The sequence below is a fragment of the Cyrtonyx montezumae genome, unplaced genomic scaffold, assembly GCF_038088225.1.
Source record: "Cyrtonyx montezumae isolate F1298 unplaced genomic scaffold, pur_monq_1.0 scaffold_0, whole genome shotgun sequence".
NCBI classification, from domain to species: Eukaryota; Metazoa; Chordata; class Aves; order Galliformes; family Odontophoridae; genus Cyrtonyx; species Cyrtonyx montezumae.
Window position 1 is genome coordinate 2,269,573 of NW_027071824.1, and position 25,358 is coordinate 2,294,930.

At 40.0% G+C, this 25,358-nt stretch overlaps 2 protein-coding genes across 2 annotated transcripts; one reads left to right on the top strand and one right to left on the bottom strand.

Annotated features, from left to right (window-relative positions):
- Positions 1-1,224: 1,224 nt before the first annotated feature.
- POLR3F (RNA polymerase III subunit F) lies at positions 1,225-7,700 on the bottom strand. The gene is made up of 9 exons (XM_065752253.1): positions 7,602-7,700; positions 7,149-7,266; positions 6,459-6,526; positions 5,391-5,458; positions 4,552-4,664; positions 3,802-3,945; positions 2,893-3,000; positions 2,140-2,331; positions 1,225-1,740 (listed from the first exon to the last, which is right to left on the bottom strand). The coding sequence occupies exons 1-9, from the start codon at positions 7,655-7,657 to the stop codon at positions 1,663-1,665; spliced, it is 945 nt and encodes a 314-aa protein (XP_065608325.1). The 5' UTR covers positions 7,658-7,700; the 3' UTR covers positions 1,225-1,662.
- Positions 7,701-7,817: 117 nt separating this feature from the next.
- DZANK1 (double zinc ribbon and ankyrin repeat domains 1) lies at positions 7,818-25,317 on the top strand. The gene is made up of 20 exons (XM_065755198.1): positions 7,818-7,926; positions 8,610-8,763; positions 10,089-10,206; positions 10,577-10,673; positions 11,429-11,529; positions 12,031-12,113; positions 12,516-12,633; positions 13,557-13,670; positions 14,586-14,678; positions 16,325-16,447; positions 16,899-17,063; positions 17,653-17,881; positions 18,798-18,901; positions 20,909-20,983; positions 21,879-21,972; positions 22,499-22,584; positions 23,328-23,408; positions 23,939-24,066; positions 24,686-24,760; positions 24,985-25,317. Exons 1-20 carry the CDS (start codon positions 7,818-7,820, stop codon positions 25,148-25,150), a joined length of 2,313 nt encoding a protein of 770 aa, XP_065611270.1. The 3' UTR covers positions 25,151-25,317.
- The last annotated feature ends 41 nt before the right edge of the window (positions 25,318-25,358 follow it).

Here is a 25,358-nt window from a genome sequence, read left to right on the forward strand (position 1 = left end):
CAGAGAAGTTGCTTTACTATGTGTGCTTGAGTGGGTTTTTTTTGTTTTCTTCCAATTTTGAGAAGTCCTGCTACAACTGCAACACTGTGAACCTTCATGGACCACAAAGATAAGGCCATCTAAACTAGAAAGACCCAGTATAAATGAACCAGAATTAAGAGGGTTGAATAGATCAGCTCTCCACTCCCTGCAGCTATTCACTAAGAACGGGCTCTGTATCCTTTTTCTCACTGCCAATAAATATGGTCATTCCGCATGAAATGACATATTTCCATGATGTGTCATTTCCCTGAATGCCATCTTTTAGCTGAAGTGGAGCACAAGCAATTTGTGTTATCTCCACAGCAGCAGGATGCAGGCTCTATTGCATTAGGTTGCCTTCAAAAGAGGCAATCTCAGTCTCACACCTCAGTGAAATTATCTTTGGCCACATAAAAGATGCCTGAAGCTGAGGTTAAGACCAGTGCAGCAAGCAGCATTTTTTCTCAGGCTTTGGTGTGCTGCGTGGTAAAAGGCAGCAGAGAAAGAAAAAACATCTCATAATTTAACTCCCATATCTCTTTCATGACAACACTTCTTCCTCTGTAGAGAGATATATCCTTGTCACCTCCAGAGACAATGCTATAACAAAAGAAAGAACCAGCTGTGGGTGCACACACTAGCTAACGCCATCAAACTTGTTCCCTTTCCATTCTAGAATCTGTCTATACTAGCCAACTGCTTACTACTTGTAGTCAGAATTCCTTGCTTGCTGAAAATTCAGCTGCAGAAGTGCTTAACCATCACACTCCCAAAAACACGTCCTTGGAGGGCTTATTTTCAGACCAAGAGTTCTGAAAATAGCTATATGCAACAGGTCCACTATTGTGGACCCCACTGGTGGTTTCCCAGTGCTGGGAGGCTATCACAAAGATAAAGTAGTTGTGCAGATGTCCTGCAAAGCTAAGCCAAAGGTAGCAAGTTGTACTGAGACCTGATTCTTGTAACCCAGCCTATAAATTTTCACTGTACCTGTATTATCAGGACAGAGCTGTTTCTCATCTGGAAAACACATTTTCACAGAACACTTACATTCCAAATTTCAGCTGACATATTTGAGTGCATGATGCAGCTGCCAGAACACAGAAACACAGATTAGATGACCCTGTAGCTGTCAAACAACAAATGCAACAGAAACATCACCAGAACCTGACAGCAGTGGAGAAAATGAAGCACAAAAATAGATTTAAAAAATCAAATGCAGTTTTAATCATAGATTAGCAGGTAAAAATGATGGTAAAGAATAATTGATTCCTATTTGACATAGCTATCATAGGGAAAAAAAGTGTCAGCTTTAGGACTTAACCACCTCTCACCACCAGCAAGTTTTTATCAGCTGATGACTCATTTTCTTTCAAAGTGCCTGCTGAATACTGAACACAATCCTTGAATGTGATGTGCCACACAGCTGTTCTGTGGCACTTTTCAAGTCACACACCCACATTCTGTACAAGATGGGATCTATGTTTTCACTTCAACCTCCATCTTCAGTGCTGGTTTGATTTTCAGTCCACTTACACAACAAACGTGTTGCAGCTTTATGTTTATGTAAAAAAAAATGCAGAGGAACTTCTAAATTTGTGAGCAACAAAGAAAGAATTGAGCTTCCAATTTTCTTTCACCTTAAAACTCCAGCCATTCTGTCATATATATACAGTTAGATGGAGAAATATCACCACCTTCATGGCAATCATCAAAAACCTGGGAAAGAAAGACAGTAGAAAGTCAGTAGAGTAACTACAAGCCTGAGTTAACCAAAAGTAGCACAGCCTTGTGTTTCCTTCTCTTTTCCAAGTAGAAAAGCAGTACTCTAGCTGAGAACAAAGTCTAGGAAGTTCAGTGTCAGTTTTGAGGAAGAGCAATGTGAGCACAACAAAGCAAAACAGATCCCACTGCAGTAAATGATGCGACAGACATGTCTGGCAAGTTTTAGCCATGTATCAGCTCACAATCCTTGCAGAAGAGGCCAAACGCCAGGCAGATGTGAGTCAGCTTTTAAAAGAAGACATAAATAGGCAAACAACCCAAGGTCAGCTAATAACAAGTTATATTTCAGAACAGGCTTGCACCACCTATCCATGTACAGAATTTGTTACTTACCGGACAGAGTCCGCAGGGCGTCCTGACTAATCCAGTGGGCTGTATCAGAGGACTAACAGCTCTGTACAACTTCATCTGTCCATCCACACTGCCTACTGTCCCTTCCTTTGCAGCAATAATAGTCATCTCCACTTTCCCATCGTATATTAGTGTATTCAAAATCGTTTCGATGTCTTCCATTGACAATTCTACCTAAGAAACAATTAGTAAAATAGATATAGGAAAGACATATGCCACTAAATCCTGCAATGGGGAAACAAGAGCAAACCCTATGAGTAACAAATGCTTGGAGTTCCAACTTGTCCCAGATACAGCTCTTACTGGGTAGCTGATAGGGTTGTGCAGATACAAGAAGAAAAGCAAACAAATGCCTTTCCTCCCAAGAATTTCTGGACGATGTTAGCCTCAACTAGCCCAGAAGAATTTTCCACCTATATTACCTTAGTGTGATACATTTCCAGTCCTACAACAAAACAGCTGTGGAAGAAAAAGACAAGAGCACTGAAGCCTGCTGGTGGTGACCAGGAACAGCATCAGGCTGTGAATGTTTTTACATGTCTTTGAAAACCCACATATATGGATATCCTGGAATCCAACACAGCACCTCTGGCAATCCTCAAAAAGTGACAAAATAGCAAAGTCCACCTCCACTGCAGGACCTGCTGGGTACTAAAGCACCAAACTTGCAAGACCTTACTCCTGCAGCTAGTCGTGTACTGACAGTTCAGAGCAGTAAGATTAATGTATGCTGACCTTACTGATACCCAGCTCACAGATGTATTTCCACACCTCATGGGAGGAGGCAAATGAGCTGTTCCTCTGTATTATGGGGCTCTGTTTGCTCTCTCGAGCTGCTTCTGCCTGAGGAAAAAAGCACAAGGACAAGTTGTAGTCAGCACTCACTGCCAAGAGCTTCCTTCACAGCTCAGCTTCAGGGAGAGTGCAAAGAGGTTTGCAAAACAACATTTCTAAGACATGTTTTGGTTTGTTGTTTTTTTTTAATCATTTGAAGCTCCATCCTCAGGACTGATGTATGTAAGATAACAAGGTGCACATCCAAACATAATTTTACTCTGAATATGACATAAAATTTACATAGTAATTTATATTGATACGGAGGAATGTCTGCATTTTTGTTTTGTTGACAAAAAACAAAAAACAAAAAAAGTTTCTGCTGAAACTAGTGCTGCTTATAGTATTTTTAATGGAACAGGAAGAAGCTGCAATCTGCCTAGGACTTGTTCAGTGCAGAACAGGCTTCTCCCTCAGTCAGACTACAGGAAATTGTCTTCTAGGCAGAAATGACTGCCTGGTGCCTTTCGCCCTCTCAGAAATGAGAGCTTTGAGAAAAAAAAAAAAAATAGTGACTTTTGCTGGTTTTTTTTTTTTTTGTTTATTTGCTCCTGTGTCCTTTGCTGCCTAGCTTGCCAATAGAGTTTGGAGAAGGAAGGTTCTACTCACTGAAAAGGGTACAAAAAGGTGCATTATTAAAACACAATATCATCAAACTTGCTGTGACAAATAAAATTCCAGTACAGACTGGCTGATCCAGTTAAAGAAATGGGTAACACAGAAAACTTAAGCCTCATATGTCCCTGGTTTTAGAAATAGAAGAATTACTTGCAAATAGAAATAGAGGATTGATTTAGTAGTGACACTTACTTTACTCTGTAGAAATTTAAAACACTGTTGATTTAACACCTCCACAAATTCAGACTCAAAGTCCTGGTCACTGTACCAGGCCCCACCGGTCACGGACCTGTCAGGCTGCAGGTTGTACAGCATATACACCTTCTTCTTTGATGCCTGGTAGAGAAAGCACACACCACTGAATAGATGAAAGTAAATAGTACAGAAAAAAACAAAAAGGAAGATTTAGGAAAATATCTGCAAAAGACACAGTTCATTACTCCTAAAACCTATGGCACAGCAATCCAGCTGACTCAGGCTATCATTAATGTGTTCAACTCTCAGATAAGATGGACTTTTTGGGAAGATTTATACATTGTTATTAGACAAAAGGCCCTGCAACAAGACAGGACCTGAGCTAGAAACCAGGACAGTGCCCAAACCACATTCCCATGCCAATGATCTGCAATTAAGCAGGAAAGAGAGAACAAGATGCTGCATAATTATAAATATATTAATAGTGATGTATTTATTACTTATATTATTAATTATTATATTATGAATTAGTTTGGTAGAAGTATGTTTATTTGTTATTAAACATTATGGTCCCTTGGATCTGGAACACCTCAAACATACATTATAAAGGTTAGGAGTGAAGTGTTGGTACATATGCATAAGCTGGAGGCAGAACGAGGTTTCTCTGCTCCCCGTTCCATGTTCAAACATGCACAGTACCTAGCAATCATTTGAAAATGTTACAAAAAACAGTCACCAACTACTCACTGCCACAGATTTAACTGCTTTAATTAGTTTCTTGCTTTCCAAGTTTTTCAGTATCTTGTTGATCTCCGTTAAAGGCAAATTACTTTTGTATCTAATGTCCCTGCTCCAAATACCTGTTAAAAAGCACAGAAATGAACAGAAATTAATTACAAGAAGCAGGCATTTGTTTTCTCTAAGGACTCACAAACCAAAAGTCACAATGTTGTGCCAAAGGATGCACCCGTGATCCTACTGCTCCCAACAAAAGGGAGGGGAAGAGGAGGAGGAAATAAAAATCAAAGAAAGAACTCATATCACAGTAACCTTGTCCATCTCTGGGAGCTCTTCTACATACACCCCATTTGGCTGCTAACACAAATCCATCACAGAGTTTTCTTGCACATTCAGGTAACTAGTGTTTGCTTTAACAAGTACGTTACAGCCAGTTCTACCTGCTCTCCCTCAACCATTGTGCAAAGATTCCTAAGAAAGCCTAGTTGCTAGCAGTGGTTTCTGCTGTTAGTACAGTTGCTAAAGCCACTATAGATATTACACTTTCTTTTAAGTAGTGAGTGTTCTGCATAGATTCCTCAGTCCCATAGACAGTCAGAGTTCACATTCTGAAAGTTCATATTTTGAAAGAGGTCCCAAAATGTCAGACTGGAGAATATATTATTTTCATAGCAAAATATATCTTCCTTTGTTTTTAATATGCGGACACGTGGAACGTCAGATACAGACTTGTTAAGTGTACTCTGTATTTTATATCTGTATTCCCTAGACAAGAATTTAAATGTTTGGATAGGAAAGTTCCATAAACAAAGTTATCACCATTCACCATTACGATTTATTTAAACTACCTTTGTTGCCTGCATCTTCTATAATTTGGTAAACCAACTTCTCTTGATTGTCAGAGCCTTTCATTTTACTGTGAAGAAGAACAGACAACAGCATTATTTTTTTTCTTTAATTTTGAAAGAGGGCAGATTTATTTTAAACTGAAAATAAATACTATGAAAAAAAAAACCCACGATGCACAAAGGAAAAAAAAGAAACCCTACACAATAAACCAGCCACTGGCAAATAAATACGTGACACCAAATCTCTCTGGATCATTCTGAGCTTGCCAGTGAGAAGCCACAGTAAAAAGAAAACAGCAGAGTTAAATAATAATAATAACAACAATAACAACAACAACAGTAATTAAAAAAAGAAGGTAAGCAGGAATCACTCAGTTTTTCTTAACAATAGGAAGTTAGGAGTCATATACTAACACAGCTACGTAAGGTCAGGCACTCAGAGAACATAATTCGGGATCAACTGTCTCAACAAAGGGACAGTAGAGTGCTTCAGGCCCTACAAAATGCCTTTCACTGGCCTGAGAAAGCCTGAACTTAGTGACTTTTTTCTAATATATTGGAAAGAGAAGTTGAGATGCCTGCATGGAAGATAATCTTGAAGGATGTTTCTAGAAGTAAACCCAGGCACCTCCTACTCAGGTTTACACAGGCATCACTAAACATGGTTTTTTGGAAGGTACGTTTTGATAAATCAAATAAGAAGCACGAGCAGCAGATCAAGTGGTCTTCTGGAACTGCTGAGGAAGACTACAGAACTACAGCTGTAGAACATGTGATCAAACTTCACCTGTGTTTCACCTGAGCATACACATCTGCTCACACACATCACTTTGCCAGATCAGGAACTCTGCCAGCAAGTCATAGCTGGAGCCCCACTGTAGACTCCGTGCAGCAGAAATCACAGAACAGTTTTCAGGATTGGCTCAGGAGGAGTGAGGTGTATCAAGCAATTAAATTCTGCAATGCTCTTGATACATCCATATTAAATTCTTTAGTGCATTTCCAGCAACGCCGCATGTCACTTGCAGAACTGTGTTCAGATATTTGTTCAATAAGCACAAGGCTTACCTTGCATTCTGAGACTCTTTGATCCTATACAGGAGACCTGCATTGCTCCTGAGAAGGTCCAGTTGTCCCTGTGGGAAATAGAAGGAAAGTTAACGTGCTGTGCCTAACAGCTTGTTTCAGAACGAGGCAAAAAATCTCAACTTGTAAAGAAAATAAACTGACTTCATATCAGCTGAATAAAGGAAAGGGAAAAACAACACTTCTAACTTGAAGACACAACAATATCCTTGAGGATATTTTTTTTCCCCATGAGTATCAGAAATAACAAATACAGCTCCAGCCTCTTCCCACAACATCGGTGCACTTCCCATTGTGTCTCCTAACTTTCACCTTGTACAAGGGACATTAAGCGCTCGTATACTCCCCACCAAAGTGCTCATTTGTGTGGGCATCCAGATATCAAGTGAGAGCTCTATGGGACAAGAGCATTAAACAACTCTGATTTCCAGTGGAAGAGATGAGGGTTCTTGTTTTGCTGGTTGTGTTTTCAGTCTTGTAGAGACCACTGGAGAACTGTCAGCCAGGTTTCAGAATACCTCACAGAGGCCAATTACTCATGCAGCAGATGTTAACTTTGCATTACAGAGCGGAAACAGTACGGCAAGATCAAGCTTCCCAGCTACCACACAGCACAATTATACGGAGAGAGCCTCGGGCTGAAGCAAGGAGAAGGAGCGGGGAGCACCCTACCATGGAGAGCAACCTGTTGATGGCCATGGCTCGCTGCTGGGCCTCCATGTGGGGCATGTCATTTTGGATCACCTGGTCTGTGATGCCGTGAGGGAACTGGTGACACAGCTCGATGATCCTGGGGGAAGAGAGGAGCAGGTTGGGAAATGAAGGCCGCTGCATCCAAAACCAAAACCCTGAGAGCTGACGGAAGAGTCTGAGAAAAACAGCTCGGGAAAAAGTACAGACGAAGCACTTCTGTGGCACTGAGGAGACACAGCGCCCGGCCCCGCGTCCTACAAAGCTGCTTCTGCGCCTCCTGGGAAAACGGCCTCTACTCTTCCTGACGGCGCTGCCGCCCCGTTTAGTTCTTAGGCCGCTCTCGACAGCAACACACCGAGCCCCGCCGCTCCCCGCCTCCCCAGCACCACCAAGCCTCTCCCGGGTACAAAGCCGCGGCCCCGCCCAGCGCACCTGCTTTCTATATCCACGGGGTCGTGCACCTCAGCCTTCACCTTCACCTCCGCCATGGCGGCGGGCCCGGCTGCGCGCCGTGTGACGTCATCGGGGCGCGCCGGGGCCGGTTGCCGAGCAGCGGGACGCGCGTGCTGGGGAGCCGCGCTTCTGCAGAGAAAATACATCGCCTGCTCCTTCGTTGTTGTTCTGCTTTAGAGATCGCTGCTGAGAAGGATGGCGGCGGGCTCCGTCTCTGTGCCGCAGGTCATACCCCTTCGGATCCCTCTTCCAGGGAAGGCCAAGCACCGGATAGACACCAGCACTCGGGTGGAAATAAAGTCAGGTACTGCAGCTTTCGCTCTCTAAAACCTTTCCTCACGTGATCGTCTGAACCTTTTAGCCTCTATCCTGTTGTTTGCAGGTAATTATGGTCTTTAACCTCATGATCTTCGTGATCTCCCTTAAGTAACCTCGAAAATATATTTGGATACACCAAATATATTTGCACTGGCGTTTATTTTTTGCATTCAGAACAATATTCATAGGTACATTAGGTTGAAAAGGACCTATGAGATCATCTAGTCCAACCATCCTCCTATCACCATCCCTACCCACTGAACTACTAAATCAAATATTGAGACACCAGTTGCAACTGCTCCCACGGTCAAGCTCTTTGAGTGACTCCATTTTGCCCTGACCACAAAGGCAGTTTTTGAAAGCACCTTGTGCCTCAGAGGAGGAAATATTTTTTCTGTTAGAACAGACAAGTTGTTGCAATGTTTTCCTGAAAAACCACCGTACGGGTACTTTATGAAGAGAAATATTGCTAATCATGAAATTGCAGTCGTTCAGTGAACAGTTTTTCATGGGAGAAACAGTTTTGGTTCTGAACTTTCATTTATGCTATTGCTTCATTGTGTTTATGTGAGAAAATCAAACATGGTACTGAGTATTTCCAGAGCTGTAGAGATGTCTTTTTTCCAGCTCCTACGTAGTATGGCTAATTACTTTCTCTGTGTTGTTCAGATACACCTGAGGTCTCTATTTATTACACTTTAGATGGAAGTAAACCAGAACTTTTTAGGAAACCTGGCTATGGAGAACATAACACTTTTAAGTATAAGAATCCTATCTTGTTACCAGTTGGGAAAATAACAGTCAAGGCACTGGCAGTTACCAAGTAAGTATCCTGGTTTAATTTAGTTCTGTTTTTGCAAGGGACAGAAAGCAGCAGTGGCTTGGAGCTGTGTTGTTTAATGCTGCCTGTACTTAGCAGACAAGAGGCAGCAATCTCCCCAGGCAGTTTTTAATCTAAGTGATCTTTCTGGACTGCCATCTCATAACACTTTTTATTCATTAATAGTTTATGGGCATGGATTATCTCTAGGATGTTTTATCTTCTGCGTCATGGATGTAGGCCAATGATCCATTGAGGCTATGGATGGGAGACTAATAATATACACTGTGTGTTGTGGTCAGAACTGCCAGAACTAGTGTGTGTGTGTGAGGGGGGGGGGGGGGAGGGGGTCAGGAAGCACCCAGTGATTCAGCAGGTTTACAAACACTGGTCTTCCCTGGAAATATCATAACTTCTGTGGGAGGAGCATACAGTGCCAGACCTCACATTGTAAGTACAGTGCTGCATGCACAAGAGTACAGTAAAAATAAAACAGTCCAGAGAACTGGATTTTGCTGCACAACCTCTGACTTTCTCCTAAATTCATGGTTAGGGACATGCAAGGAATACATGTATCCTCTGTTGTATTTATATCCTTTTTTTCCCAGTCCAGCTGGGAATCTGGGCTTGCTGTTCCCCATTATTAGCACCTGCAGGTAGCCTTTGCTTATATCTACTTCGGAATATAACAACATTATATTCCCTGTGCAGGACATGCAAAACCTACGACTGCATGTATCTTCACATATCACTATCTGAATTAACAATTCTGTCCAGTGTTTTATTAAGACATTTTCAGGTGCACCAAATAGATATTCTGGAATGAAAGCAAATCCTAAATTAATGGCTTGTATGTTTACAGGCATTTTAATGTTACTGCTGTAATTTAACAAGTGAGAAGGTAGAGATGGACTTGTTAAATCAAATGAATAGAATGCTATCTGCTGCTTGACTGGGAAAATGAATATGGTATTCTGAATGGAAGAAGTCCTTGTCCTTTGTTGCCTGCAATACTGGCAAACAGTAGTTACTCCAGAAAGCAGACAGAGCAGCATCAGACCTTTCACAGGTTAAAAGGTGTTGGGGAATTAAAGTATCCGTATGTTTTATTGTTAACTTCTCAGTGGGCACATTATCTTGAAAAATAAAAATAAAAATAGAAGTTTTTGAAAGTACTGCCCAGGATTGTGCTTACTAACTAACTGAAGTAATGACTTGCAAGCTTGGAAGAGATATTCCAGAAGATCAACCGCGTTCAGCAGTGGTTTGATTTTTGCTGCACTTGGTTTTATGGCACATATGTTCACTTTGTGAACACTGACTTTCAGGGACTACAGGGAGAGTGCTGTTGTAACAAAGGTGTTTCTAGTAGAGTACAAGGAGCCAAACACCCCCTTCTCTACAGAAGACAATGACAAGAAGTTCCGAAAAGATGTCACAACACAGGCAAGTTTTAGCAGTTGTAACCTCTTGTTGAACATAGAAGGTTGTATGTATGATAGTACTTAGAGATTAAACCTTGATTTCCTGTATTTTTACATATTTTACTTTCCCTGTTGCTCACTGTTGCAGCCTCAGTCCTTTTTATAAGATAAAATTTCAAGGGGACGCTATTTTTTTCTTTTCATGCTATTCTGTCATGACCAATTCAGGCCAAATATATTTACAATGCATTTATCAGCTAAGCTATTCAAATGCTTACACTAAAAATAAATACCTTAATGATATGCCCTTAAAATCGTAGCAAATAACTATAGCAAGAGAGGATTAGAGAAAAAAATAAATCCTAAATAATTCAAATGAAATCACATTTTAGGAGAAGGAAGATGGAACGTCTACTACAAACCCAAAGAGAAATGGAATGAACATGGAAATCAAGCCTGCCTGGAGTGAAACACCCCAAGAATTTCAAGGTATGGTACTCCTTCAGGACATCAGAATCTGCTATTTTTTCTCTTAGCTGAAAATCTAGTGCAAGTTTTCATCTTATGTCACCAAAAAAAATAGAGATAATTCTTAAAAAAACATCTCAGGAGGCAGAACATCTTCTGAGAAGTCCAATTTCCATTTCTCAACACTGCAAATATAGAACAAAATTGCCTTCTTGCATACCAGATTGCTTCTTAAAAACAAAAAAAAATGTGATTCCTTTCTAAGCAACATAACAAGGCCCAGTCTGTATCTCCATTTGTGCTAGAAAATGATATTAATTTGATGAGATTGCAAATTTATTTGCAGCAAGATTTAAAATAAATCCTCAAAGCAGAAACAAAAGCTTGATGGATTTCTATATATAAAGGCTGTTAACCCCTGGTAACAGCAATGGGAGTGTTCAAGAGCAGGGAAACATATTAATGTTCATGCATTAATTTACTCTTTAGAGCTCATGGTTTTTGATAGTGCGGGAAGGAAGAAAAACCTAAATTAAGCAAAATATAAAAGGAAGGTTTATAGGAGAGGAATGAGATTTCTTCTAATTGAGTTTCCTGTAACTCCACACAGTTTGTTTTAACCCAAAATATAAAAATCAGTTATGAATGGCTAGAAATATATACTCTGAAATTTTTAATTTCAGTAGGCAAGCATAAGTCAATATTAACATACATGTTAACTGTATGAAGTGAATACCAGTAGGATAACAAGTTTTTGCTTTTGTACTTGGAAACAGAAAGAAAGACCGATCACAAGTCCCTGCAACGACCACAGCTCCTGACCAACCCTTTGGGAACAGCAGGGTATGGAGAGGAACCCTCAGCACTATCCTTACAGGCAAGGAAAGGGGCGTGGGGGAAAACCATGGAAGTCTGTCCAGAAAATAGAAAGATATGAAAATTTGTGATTGTTTTTATATAATCTCTCGAAAACTAGTACTTTGGCTGTACTATACAGTACTGACTGAACGTTATGGGTAAAGACACACTTCAGTAGGAGAGCAGTTATCCATAAAGACAAAACCAGGTACAACAAATTGTCAACGTCTGCATTGTTACAAATCCTTTTCTAATACGTTACTGAAACTGCAATTAGCAAATATTTAAAACCCAAGAGTTAATCATGCTATCTTGGATAAGGCTTTTTTATTCTATTTTTTAAGAATCTGGGTCACTAATGCAGCTGATGAAAGATGCAGCTGATATTCCTTAAAGCAGTACATTTCAATGCATTTTGTCTCAAATAATGTCTCTAGGTGAATTAGCTAGATGCATTTATGTGCATCTAGCATGCATTTTGCAAACATTAATTAATGCAAAATAATTACCTTTATTTCAGTTTGCCAGTTCTGCGGTGACCAGCCGGAGGAGCCTAGCAAGCACACAGGTGGCAAGGATCCAGAGGGAAAGAGATTTCTTCAGGTAAATGACTTCTGTTGACATCTCTGTCCCTAGAAAGTAACAGAGCAATTACTTCCAAAAGCCCAGCTGATAATGCTGTGAGACTCTCTTATAAAGAAGGAAAGGAAAACAGGTACTCACTGTAGAAGAACTGACACAGTGCACATCTCAGGAGACTTTAAATGGTGAGTAAAAATCATGAAACCTTGCAGCAGCAGCTGGAGAACTTCCACCTTGCAAAACTCTTCATTGTTCAGTCCCCTGTGAAGGACACTGGGGCGTGGCCTGGAGGGCCACCATAGGCTAGAAGCCACAATTTAGAAATCAGTGGCCTTAGTCCAGACACAGATGGTTCCAGATTTTTCATCGTTATGTGCCAGTACATTACCAAAACAAGATCAGGCAGCTTGCTGTTGTTTTCAGATGTGCACACTGCTCTGCACCTCGCCTGTCTGACCCCTTGGCTCACTTCTGCCAGGAATGTGGCTCTCCTATCCCACCCGTGCCAGTGCATCGCTTCCCGTCCCCTGAAGGAGCACAGGTCAGGAAAGAACCATAATGCAGTGAATCCTCTTTGGAGGAACCTCCTCAGCAAATTACATATGCATTGTTTAGTCACTCTTTCATTTGAAAAGTTCTTGTTTTTTAATTTTGTTTAGCAATTTCAGCAGTGGGCCCAAAGAAATTATTCAACAGAGGGCAAAATTAACTGTGGATTGCACAGGTGCCACCTATTTTAATAAAGACAACTTTATATAAGTAAATTGTATTTTATTCACTTGTGCCAGGAAACATCACCATATTCAGATTCTTCCTCATCCTGCAACAACGACCACATCTTCAGGAGCTGCATGTGCATCTTATTTCAGTGCTAACTAGTGAGGTTAGTTAGTTAGTAACTCGTACCTATGCCATAGCTGTAGAAGATCCAATATGCCTGAAGATTTAAACAGTGGTATGTGAGTGTGTGTGTGTGTGTGTGTCAAAACACCCTGAGTTTTTACAGCAGTGTCTATAACTGCCTTCCACAAGCTCTTCCCAGGAGATAATAATCCTATCTAATGAGTCAGTGGTGTTTTGTTTTTTGTTTCCATATATCCTCAGAAAGATGAGGCTATGCCGTAGTTTCAAGAGCTAACTGAAAATATTCAGCACCTCTTGAATTTAGGATCATACTTACAATGACTTGAACTACCTACACACACATTATGGTAGCATTTAAATCGACTGACAAGTAACTTAGCACCTTTCTGGCACACACGCCTAAAGCACTCCCTTTAATCAGTGTCAGTTTTTATTTTTTGCTGTCAGTCCACTGACTTTGCTGCAGATATAAACTCTAACCAGCAAGATACAGAAATTGTGACTTTAATGATACCATGACAAAATGTCACAATATCATTAGTGATCTCACGATAATCTTAATGATCTCCTTAATTAGATGTGATGTGTTTTTTCTTTTAGATGGCACCATGTCTTAATTGCAGACAACTCGTGCCAATGAATACACCCATTTGCATTGTGTGTGAGTCACCAATAGATCTACAACTGCAGCCCCAGACCAACACCTACTTGAAGGTAACTGGGAATAACACCACAGTAATTTAACTCCTGGCATTGATTTCATTAACAGGTGACAACTCTATGAATATTTTGATCTAATGTTAAATACCTTAAAGCAGCATTAAGAGTTGGTAGGGTTAAAAAAATCTTGAATAGTTAAAAGGCAAAAACATGTAAGTTCAGGAGGGCGTGCTGAAGAGCACCTGAGGTAGAAGCCCCAATTACAGGAATGCATAGAATTGTATTTAGTAGGGATAATCTTATCAATTAAATGTCTTCTCATTACTCTGCTTAACTCATCTGATTCTGAGTGCTTAGTAGAGGGCGGCTGGAAAGATCAGGGCAGTCTTGGTCAGTGATCTGAAAGCACTGATGGCTTTAGCTGGACAAAACTGGCTCTGCAAAATACTTCTCATGCAGGGACACACGGATCCTGGTGGGAACTTTCCTCAGTCCTGCTGCTGCGGGAATAGGTTGTGAAAAGGGGACTGATATTACATGTCAGCAATTGGTTGTGGAGCTGTTGACAACAGGGTTTTAGTTTCTACAATTGCAGGATCTTGCTTGAGGATCAACATTTCCTTACAAGAGATGGGCTCCATCTCACTAAGCAGGCCAAGGGTATCTTTGCTAGCAAAGTATCTTCATCAGGCTGACCTGATCAAAAGGGCTTTAAGCTAAGAATAGTAGTGGAAGAAAAGCTATATGGCAGCACTGTGAGGCAGGGGACAGGGCTGACAAGAACAGAGTTTTGGGTGATGTGTACAAAAGGGGACACATAATCTGAAGCCCACAGCACAGAGTTAAAGGATCTCTTCTATTTTCAGAGATGAATAACCACAGCAATTTCTAAGATAAAGTCTTCTTGCTATGATTTTTGTTCACTGTTTTGAAATACTGTGTGAAATGTATTCTTTCTCTATTTAAAAGGGCAAAGTAATTTGTCAGGCATGTGGCACAGGAAATCCTCTTCACCATAAATACTGTGTGACCTGTGAAAGCAAAGTGCCTGAGACACAGATGGTAAGGCTTGTGTCAACTGTGGTAGCATTACTGAAATCAAATTTTGTTTTGAAAAGCAGGAGTCATGTCCCTGTGTGCCTATGTTACAAAAGCAGAGAATCCTTCCCACATGCCACATTCTGGATCAGTACTCCCACAGACACACCATGACAAAGGGCAAGCTAAACATTACATGAATATATCCTATACCTTCAGATTTCTCCTGTGGAAATCAGGATTGGAAATGCCATGGTCAAAATCCAGAATCTCCTTTAAGAACAGGTAGCTGTGACTCCTAGGGGGTCTTGCTGGTATTCAGATTACTTTTAATTGCAATAGAGAACTTGAAGATTGTTTTCATTGATTTAAATTACTTTGTGAAAACAATCTTTTACATTATTTTTGTTATCTCCATTTGCTGCTGCCCCTATGCACATGAAGTTACCATGTTTGTACTTGGCAGTGACTCTGCACAGAAAAAAAAAAAGTAAATGTTCCCTCTGGAATTGATATTTGCTTAATAGTCTCATTTTACATTGCTTATTGAGTACCTTGGAAGAATTTTAGTTTCACTTATGAAGAGAGAAATCTTGTCTGAAAAGCTTACAGTACACACAAAAATGAGAAAAGAATAACAATTTGCAAGTAAAAAATTTGATCCTAATGGCAACATCCTGAGTTCTAAAACCATCAGTAGCTAGATGCAAAGGTCTCTGGTACAGCCACTGAGGTGTCATCTCAAAGTGAACTTCAGTAGGAATCTGTACTTACCTAAGATGGTCACGTGCTCCACTGGATGTAGATATTAATATGTAACCACATAAAGTTAGGCATGCAACTTGAACAGCGAGCTCTGGAGTAACTAAGAGAGAAGGTTAAATGCTCACTTTACTGATAATACTGATTGGTGACAACTAGGAGTAATTCTTGAATAACTGATCATTAGTAATGATACTGATATTGCTATTTACGATTATTAAAACATTTAGATGCAGAACACAGACAGGTTAGTTCTCTGAAGCAAAACCTAACAAAACATTTTAACACCTATTTGTCCTAGTTAGGATCTATGTTCAACCTCTGGAAGTTTTAGCTGAAAAAAAGAACTGTTTTCTTTTGCATACCCACATAAGTAAATTGTAGTTGGAAAACTAGGTAATATGTAACTTGTATGATGTAAATATGTGCAAAAAAATTATTCATGTAGCAGATACCAACTGAATGGTTCTCAACTCATTGTCTGAAAACACTTTTTGAGCATGCTACAACTAAGGCTTTAAAAGGCACTGAGAAAAATAGTCCTCGTGTTTTGAATTTGAAAGCATATTTACCAGGAGAGAAACCTCGTTGATTCCAAGTGTACTTATACCTGGGGCCATATGAATAACCTAGTGTTAAAGGACATGATTGTGAAAGATTTTTTTTGCACTGGTTTGTACTAAAACAAACAGTAAATTAGTTAGTACCATATTTTATTGTGGCTTTGCAAATAAAAAAGTTGTAAGTCAGATCAAAATCAGCCTGTCGCTTATTCTATGTTGAAAACGTCTGCCTAAAGGAAGTATTATGTTATCAAAGCGGCTTGCTTTCCTATTTCACCTAATTTAGCCACTGAACTTTCCTTCATAAGCACTGTTCTCTACCTAATGCTTGCTTTGTTTTATCAGCCCATGTTTGGAAGAGATCCTCCCCCATCTTACACCAGTCAGCATGAGAAGACAATACTCTGCTCAAAATGCAATCGTGTGAACCACTGTGATGCACGTTTCTGTGACTGGTGTGGGGCCAAGGTATGCTGGTCTTCTTGTTGACAAATCTGTTTTCACTCATCTGTGCGCTGCAGCGATTTCAATTTTCTCTTTGCAAAACTCTTGTCAGGTACTACAGCACTTTCTACTGCCAAAACATTCTTAAAGCACACAGAACAAAGTAAAAAAAAAAAAGGCTGAGGTGACATCTTGATTCCACTTTAGCCGATGAGTTAAGGGTTTAGAGATGTAAATAGCTATGAGTCAACGAGCATCACTTCACTCCATCTGTTGAGATGTGATAACCATGCACTCTACCACAGTAACTTATCCATTAAGGGTTAAAGCATAGACTAACCTAATGGACTGTTTCTAACTTAATGGCTTTTAGATAATCTGATTTTACTGCCTTTTAATTCATGGAATTGCTTTCATTTCTCCAGAACAGTGCATTGTGTTTCTGTAGTCACAAGTGTCTCATTGAACTTTCCAGCCTGCACCTCTCCCATGCTACTTTACTTGTTACAAGTGTGGTACAAAAACCCGTCCATACGCTCGGTTCTGTGGGTCCTGTGGTGTTTACATAGAGCCTCCATCAACCTTGAGTTCTCAAAATGGAGTTCTCATGGATTGTGGAGAATCGCTGAGGTTTTCTGAGGTAAGACACACACAAATTCAAAACACAGCTAAAAGATGTACTGATCTATGCCAACAGCAGACTAACCTAACTCAATTCACTGCCTTTTTGAGATGCTGTGCTCTGTGAGCATACTGAGAGAAAAACCAAGCATATTTGTGTATTCTGACAACTATGTTCTTCACAAATGTAGCCTCAGCCAAAGGCTTTAAGCTAGTTTTATTCTAAATATCAAAGAGAGAAACAAGCAGCTTTACAAAAGTCTTCATTCTTTAAGTAACTTTATCTTAGTACTTGAGAATTATCTGTGTCCTAATGTAGGGCACTACTTCATGCATGTGTAACACTGCTTTGAAAATTCTGTTTTAAGAAAAAAGCTTGACACTTAGCAAGGCCAATTAAGTGGCCTGATTCTGCTGACAGTCACAAAGAGCTTTTCTTTCTCGATTATTTGTGATAAATTACATCATTGTTACTGACTGGTAACTGTAACCAACAGTTGTTAATGAGTCTCCCTTCTAGCTTTGTCATTCTTTTACAATTTTTATACTGTTTTAGTTGTAAGCCATCTAATTATATTAGACTTTTCCTTCCTCTCCACCATCTGCAGGCTAAATCACTTCAAACTCAACTTGCTTGGCAGCCTCTTCCTATTTCCCTGTCCAAATCAAGAGAGGGTCTAAAGGAAACAGAAGATAAAGGAACTCAAACCGTTGGACTTTTTTATCCATCTAGCAAACTGTTAGAAAAGAAGGAACTTGAGCTGGTTTTGCACCAAGAAAAGCTGCAGAAGATGAGTGATCATAAGCCTCTGCTGACAGCCATAAGTCCTGGAAAAGGTTAGGAAGAGCTTTGATTTTATGTGATCATGAACGACAACTCTTATTCAAAACAAAGCCCTGAGTTACAACTTTCACTAGGAAAGATTGAGAAGAAATTCTGAACTTTTGAGCAACCACAGACTTGCTAATTTTTATCCAGTTAGAACAGTCACTTGCGTTGAAGCTGCATTTTCATCTCAATTGCAGCCTGCCAAGGGCTGAGGAACATACTTCATTCTGAAAGATCAGTAAATGTCTGTTACATGAAGTCTTTTATGCTGTTCTCTTACCTTGCTGCTAAGCTGGATAAAAGGCTCAAACCTGCATGCATCAACAGGACAGTATGCTGTCACCCAGCACAATCTTCATTATATAGGCCAAACACATTCCAGAGATTTGGAGAGGCAAAAGAATGGGAATGCTTAAGGTTTTCATACACTCTCTCGTATGTAATTGAAATGCATGTATTTGGAGACTGAGTTACACAGAGCAGAATGCCACATAGGCTCAGTTATTACATCTGTAGCTTTCAGTTTTGTCTTATTGTTAGCTGTCAATGACCTCAAATCAACTGAAAATCAGTTCAATAATGCACAGTTGCTTAGATGTACTATGGTAATTTTCACCTGAAATTAAAAGTCTTTCCTTTGCACAGGGCCAGTCTTAATTCCAAAGAACCATGAGACATGATTTTGTTGTGAATAGAGCTGCACTAGGAATTAATTATAACCCATGGATGAGACAGTACTCTACCTTTTTTTTTCCAGAGTATAACTTACTTGATCAGTTACATTTTTTGAAGAAAAATTCAGTCTATTTCTTCTTAAATGTCTCTGTGAAAATCTTCAATTTTTAAAATTATTTATCAGATGAGTAGAAGAAATACTAATCATAACATTGGGGATTTTTCTCCTGCTTAACTCTCTCTGATCAGGCTATTGGAGAAAGCAGCTGGATCACATTTGTGCTCACCTTAGAAGCTATGCCCAGAACAATCCTGAATTCAGAGCACTGGTTGGAGAACCTCGAATGGGAAAGGTAGGAGTAATATCTTCCTATGGAGCATCATAAAGATTATTCTGGCTGCTAGACAAACACTGGAGTGTCTCAGTTTACTTTAGACCTTGACCCATTTGTATGTGGAGATCTTTGCAGTTACATTTTTCACTTAGTCTTTCACTGAATGTTTATTTCTGCCTTCTTTCCTATGGCAGTTTCTTTTCTCCTCTCACCTCAGTTAGAGAAGTGACAGAAGCCAGAAGGCTTTTGCTCAGCTGCTTTTACAGAATCCCACAGCAGGCAATCAAGAAGAGGTCAGTGACACCTATGTAGTTGTTCAGTTAAATAAGCCCTGCTAGAAATACCATTAAGGTGACATTTGTGCCCCTGCTCAGAGCTGCATCACACCAGCAGATAGCAGTAATTCTCTGTGGTTATATATCCTACTTTGAGGATAAACTATATCAGTAGTAGAGCAGTGAATTCTTTTCATACTGAAGATAGGGTCTTCAGTGCACTAATGTGCATTAAAACAATTAAATTATAATAGCAAGAAAGAAGAAATTGCAGGCTAAAGAGTCCTAGAAGATACAGCTGGAATGACAGAGATCATTTGGTCCCTGTCCTGAGGGAGCTTCAACTCTGCCTAAACTTTGCCTGACAGATGTTTGTTTTGAAGCTTTTAAAACTCACCAACAATGGAGATTTCACAATTGCCCCAGGCAGTCCTTTTCTGCAGTCAATTATCCTTTGCAGTTCAGCCCTGGTACCATATTGCTTTCTTTGGCAGTCCTGCTGGATTAAGGAGTTGCTTCCTCCTGAAAGAGCAGCTTCCTAGGTGATGCCAGCACCACTGGTTGTTAACAGTGTCCTGTGGACTGGATCAGTGAAGTGACCTAGGCTAAAAATAGCTGGGAAGAAAAAACATCAGTACTAATACAAAAGAAAGTTGGCAGCAAGCAGCTGGAGGTGGGATGAAGGTAGAGGTAGGGTTAGAAATACCTTAAACAGGCATTGCTACTGGAGAACTTCTTCTGTGTCTGACCTTGTTCCAGTTCAAATTCAATGCATCTTATCCTGTCCTGACTGATAAGATGCAAAAATGAAAAAAGCAAGTATAGCACACAGAAACCACTACAGAAAAGCTCATGAATACTGAGGTGAGAAATCTAACCGTTTTTTGGGAGGCTCATCCATCAGATATTTTGCACCCAAGTTGTATACCCACTGAGACATATTTGGTACACCAGCACGTTCAGAAACTGTAAGGCAAGTATAAATATAAAAGATATAGATATAAATATATCTACTTGATGTAGTGGTACAGCAGGTAAGGTATAGGCCCACTGTAACCTGTTTCTTTTGCTAGAGGCTTCGGAAAGCCTGAGTTGCCTAGAGCAGTTACTGCTGCTTTCCTGGATTTTAATCACTCTAATATCTTGAAATCACTTCACCCAAATGTAACAGAAGCAATTCAGAGTGGATACCATTCAGTCGTAATGCAGATTGGAAACATAATCAACCTGATCTTAAAATTCTCAATCTGCTGCAATATTACCACATGAGCTTCATTTTGATTCTTTATAATCCCCTGTGTGCTTATATGTAAATAACTTCAAGACCTTCCCGTAAGCAGTACTCCCTCAATGATACAGAAAGTCGCCCATGTTTTGTGACAGACTGCACTTCTACAGACTGATACAACCAAAGCAGCAGCCAGTTCTCCTGGCACAGGGAATCTTAATGCCAATGCAACCTTCCATTCAACTGCAACATCTAGGTGGAAATTGACTGTACTCCTATGAAACAAATATTTGGCATTTCAGTCATTTTGACGTTCCTGACTACTCAAAATACCACCTGTTCTTTGTTCAGTTAAATGGGAAGCATTGGTACTGTATTAGAAACAGGTAAAAGTCACGTGTGATTTTGTGTATTGGCTCCACAACAGATACTGTCAGGCCATTGGCATGACTCATTCCTAAAACTATTTTTATTTACTTTTTGTAAGATAGTAACAGTTCCTTGGTTGCTCTTTCCCTACAGATTACTTCTGCTGCCATCCATGAGAATGACCATCAAGTCACTATTACGTTAAATTATGCTCTTGCTATTAACAAGGTCAGTTTGGGGGATGAGGCCTGATGTCAGGCAGCTGGCGTAAAGTTGTGGGTAGAGCTGATATATTTTAAATTCAGGTCTAAACATGATTATTTTTGTTCAGAGGGTGTTAATTCTTCACTTCAGAGAAAGGAATGTTTTTCCTTTTGGAGCTGGCTCAACAAGTATCTCTATCTGATAAAGCCAGACTTCACAATCACGTTGCTATCATTTTGCATTTAATTAGCTTACCATTAATATTTACATTCTTCTTTCTAGTGGTGATATTTAGTCATTCTAGCACCCCTTAGCTCCTTACCTTAGAACCTGCTTTTCTTCTGTTTGCATATTTCACTCTGAAGCAACACAGTAATGTTAAGTAGTTTGGAGATCACATTTACCAGATCTCCTGTAACACCATTCAAACACTGAAAATCTCTACCTCCAGAATCACTGTGTTTCAAAAACCACCTATACGTTCATTTTCAGCTTTTCAAAGATGGAAATCTGCCATCTCAAAGATTCAAAATTCAGACTCTGTCTCTTGTGTAGGATCTTGAAGAGCTCACCTTGCCAAGTGGTGCTTGAGAAGCTGTATCACAGCTTTTTGCAAGTGAGGAATTAATCAGATCTTTCAGCTGGCAGAGGCACTTGCATTTGGGCAAGAATAATTTCAATAAGTAAAGTTGTCTCACTTATTTTTTTAATCAGAAGAAACTATCACATAGTTTAGAAGGAAATAATACATTATCTTGCCTTAAAGTAGAGTTCAGTTACAGATAATCATGTAAGCTAAGACCAATATTAAAAGCCTAGTTGTTTTTGTTCTGTTTTGACATGCAACACCACTGTTCTTGTAGTACAAAGGTTGTAACAGCATAACCTGATTAACTTCCCACATTTGATGATTCTACAGGCTGTTCACACCAAACCAGTCAAGTTCAGTAATCATTACCTGAGCAGCGTAACAGAGGGCAGAGATGAACAGGATGGCAGTCAGGCTAGTTCTGGTGAGATTCTTTATTTCTATCATTGATATAAATATAGTAGTCAAGGATAGATCTGCTGCTTAGAAGGTTAGATGCTGGGACAGGCAAACTAATATACTGCCATAACATATTACATATATATATATATTCAACGTCCTCTAGTCTTGTTCTCAAGTATTTGGGAACTAAAAAGCATTGAGAAAATCGTAATGTTTTTAGCCAAAAACAATTCATGAATATGAATCAAGCCAGTTGAATAGCTGCAGCTGGTTAAGAGACTCAAAAGGCTCCAACTCCATATTTCATTGAACCTCCATTTCAAAACAGCAAGCTTTTATGTCTGCTTGAGTGGAAACCTTTTGTTAAAACCAGTCTGATCTGCAACAAGTGTTTCATCACTTTCTCTTGTAGAAAACTGATAAATATCGCTCTCATTTCAGCACAAAATGAAATATTTCTGGATAAATTATTTCCAGATTTTTTCTGTGAGTTCTTGTTAGGATACTGACTCTGCTTTGCATTGTTTGCTCATTTCCCTTTCCGGTAGGCAAAGATGATCATCTTTCATATTCAAGAGGCAAAATAAAGAGAACAGAATCAAGAACACTCACAGAAAAAGAAGATAATCTCCTGGTATGTTATCTTCAGCTGGTACTGGAAAAACTAGATATAGAACAGCACTAACAAGAAAAAGGGCACCCAAGAATAAAAACAGAAAGCTGGCTTGTGGAAACAGAGTGGGAAGGAGAGAGACAGAAGTGCAGCTTAACTCAAAACTTGAAAAGTGATGGCTGGCATTTATTTCAAAACTGAAAATGGTCATACTTCCTTCCAAAAGCTTAATGAGACTATTCCTATTTTTGGATTTGTTCTGTTTTAATGACGCATTATGCTGTTGCAGAATGCCTTCTTATAGGTTTTTCTAAGAAGCAACATCTGATGGAGGTGTTACCCATTTTCCTTGGTGACACCACCTGATTCTGACCCCACAGGACATCCCCCTGGCTGTGCTACAGCTGTTCTTTGCAGTCTGACTGCAAATAGGACAGGTCACCAGACCTATGCAACAAGTGTTGGGTTAGCACAGTTTTCTCATCAAGCCCTGGAGAGCTGTATGGATGTAAAGCTAATCATTTGCAGATCTGTTTACAGAATCAAGACTTCAGTAGTGAGTTATTAGCCTGGGTTATCCAACATTTGCTCAGATTCAGAAAGACATTCCCGCAGAATGATCCAGGGGTAATGCAGGCTCAGCTGTATTGCAGTCTTCCCCCAATTACATTTTGTGTGCATTTTCTACCTTCACTCAAATGCAAATATCTCACTTGTAGTTCCACAACATGAAACATTAGTGGCAGTTTTCTGTTTTTCCACAGCTAGAGTCCAGACAACTACTGGAAGAATTGGGTCCACATGGGAAAGGAAGAATCACCTTGATAGAACAGTTGCTTAGCGAAGTAAGTTACCATTTCACCTTACAAATCTCTGATTGCTTACTACATGAATATTAGCCTGGCACGTGACTTCACGCTTAGGAGGCAACATCCTCACAGTGCAACCATCTTCAAGTAGGAAGAACATTATAAAAGAGAAAAGTCTACTTTACATTTACATTATTTGTCCCCAGATTTCTATTCAGCGGGGCGTTCTCCTCTAGGTTTCACAGGGCCACGTAGAAAGAAAAATTGAGGGTAGAGTCCTTTATGCAGAAAAGAAAAAAAGCCACATCTCTGCTTTTTGGTTGTTTAGTAACTACTCCTTGACTGCAGGAATCTGTTTTGGCTGCCCTTGTTACACACACATAGTCTGGTTTTGAGCTAAAAGACAAACATTTTCAGAAGAAACATGAAGAATCAATACTACAATTTGAATATTTCTGTCTTGAAAACAGATACCACTTGCCAGCATAAAGCGACGTTGATATTAAAGCACAGTGGAAGAAATATGGCTCATAACAGCTTACCTTCCTCCTCCTGTGCGTTTCTAGGGAGCTGACCCAAACTGCACCAGTGACGAGGACCGACCTGCTCTGACAGTGGCTGTCCTTAACAGGCACGCAGAAGTGATCTCTCTTCTTGTACAGAAAGGTGCTGACATTGACCAGCAGTCAGGACTGTAAGTGAGCTGTGGTTCTCTGCCTTAGATCTTTACTATTAAAGGTACCTGTATCATTTCAGTTAGAAAATCTACTGTTCTATTTAATTTCATTTCATCAGCTTCAACTTAATACACTAAACCACTGTAGGGTAAATAACCCAAAAGAGCAGTATTCACAGAAAATAATGAGGTGGATTATATATTTTGCTAGGCTTATCTGGATGGTAAACAGACAACCAGTAAATAAAGGTAGGCTCACCTTTTGCAGATGATCAAGGCTCACTGGTAACTCCACAGAAGAGGGATGTCCAACAAGGCATCCTTCCCCAGTGCTGGTCAGCCCTTAAATGGGGTCTGGGAGAGGTGGGGCCAGACTCCACCCCTTCCAGTCACACAGGTACATTGCCTTCACCTGTGCTCCTGCAACTGACTCAGTGCTCACCTCAGATCAATTAGTGGTTCAGGCCTGATTCAATAGTTCCCATACAACCACATCGAAGCACGCAAAGAAATCAGCCCAACTTCTTGTACATCCTACATCTTCCTATTAATTTTCTTTAGCTTATTTGATATAACATTGTTCTACGTACCAAGGTTTCCTTAACAAATAAGTACATTGCTGACTCCTCCTGTGCAGACACAACAACACCGCTCTCCATGAGGCAGTGCTGCTTGGATTGGAGGGAGAGGAATGCATCCGAGCCCTGTTGCGGTAAGTGCTGCAGCTAGGCATCTACCCAGTGTACCTGCACAGACCTAGCCAGCAATGCTGATGGACAAGAGCCTGCCCAATGCTCAGTGCTCCCCCTCACAGCTGGCCTTGCAGGAAGAAGCATCCAGAAAGTCTAAGTGACGCCACATCAACACTTACCTAGAAGCAACCAGTAACTTGGAATGAATTTAAGGAGCTTAAAACAATCTGTTCTTTACTTACAGCTGCAATGCAAGTATCAAGAAGAAGAATACAAAAGGCCAATCGGCATATGATTTGGCTGTTATGGCTGGAAGTAATGAAGTTATTTCATTGTTTGCAAGTGAGCTTGGACAGGAAATGTTGGACAGACTCACAAAACCACAGGACATTGGTCTTGTCAGCATTTGATCACAACTGCCTTTTCTCTGAGGTGGAGCTCCAGGTTCTCTGAATTCAGGAGAACTTAAACTCAAATGTCCTGTTCAGTTTGGTCTGCATACTTCACTGAATTTTACAATAAACTCTGATTATTTTGTAAAACATTCTCCCGCTTACTCCCAGCAATTCAGAGCACAATTCTTCACTGTCTGTGGTCTGATGAGGTTTCTTTTCCTTC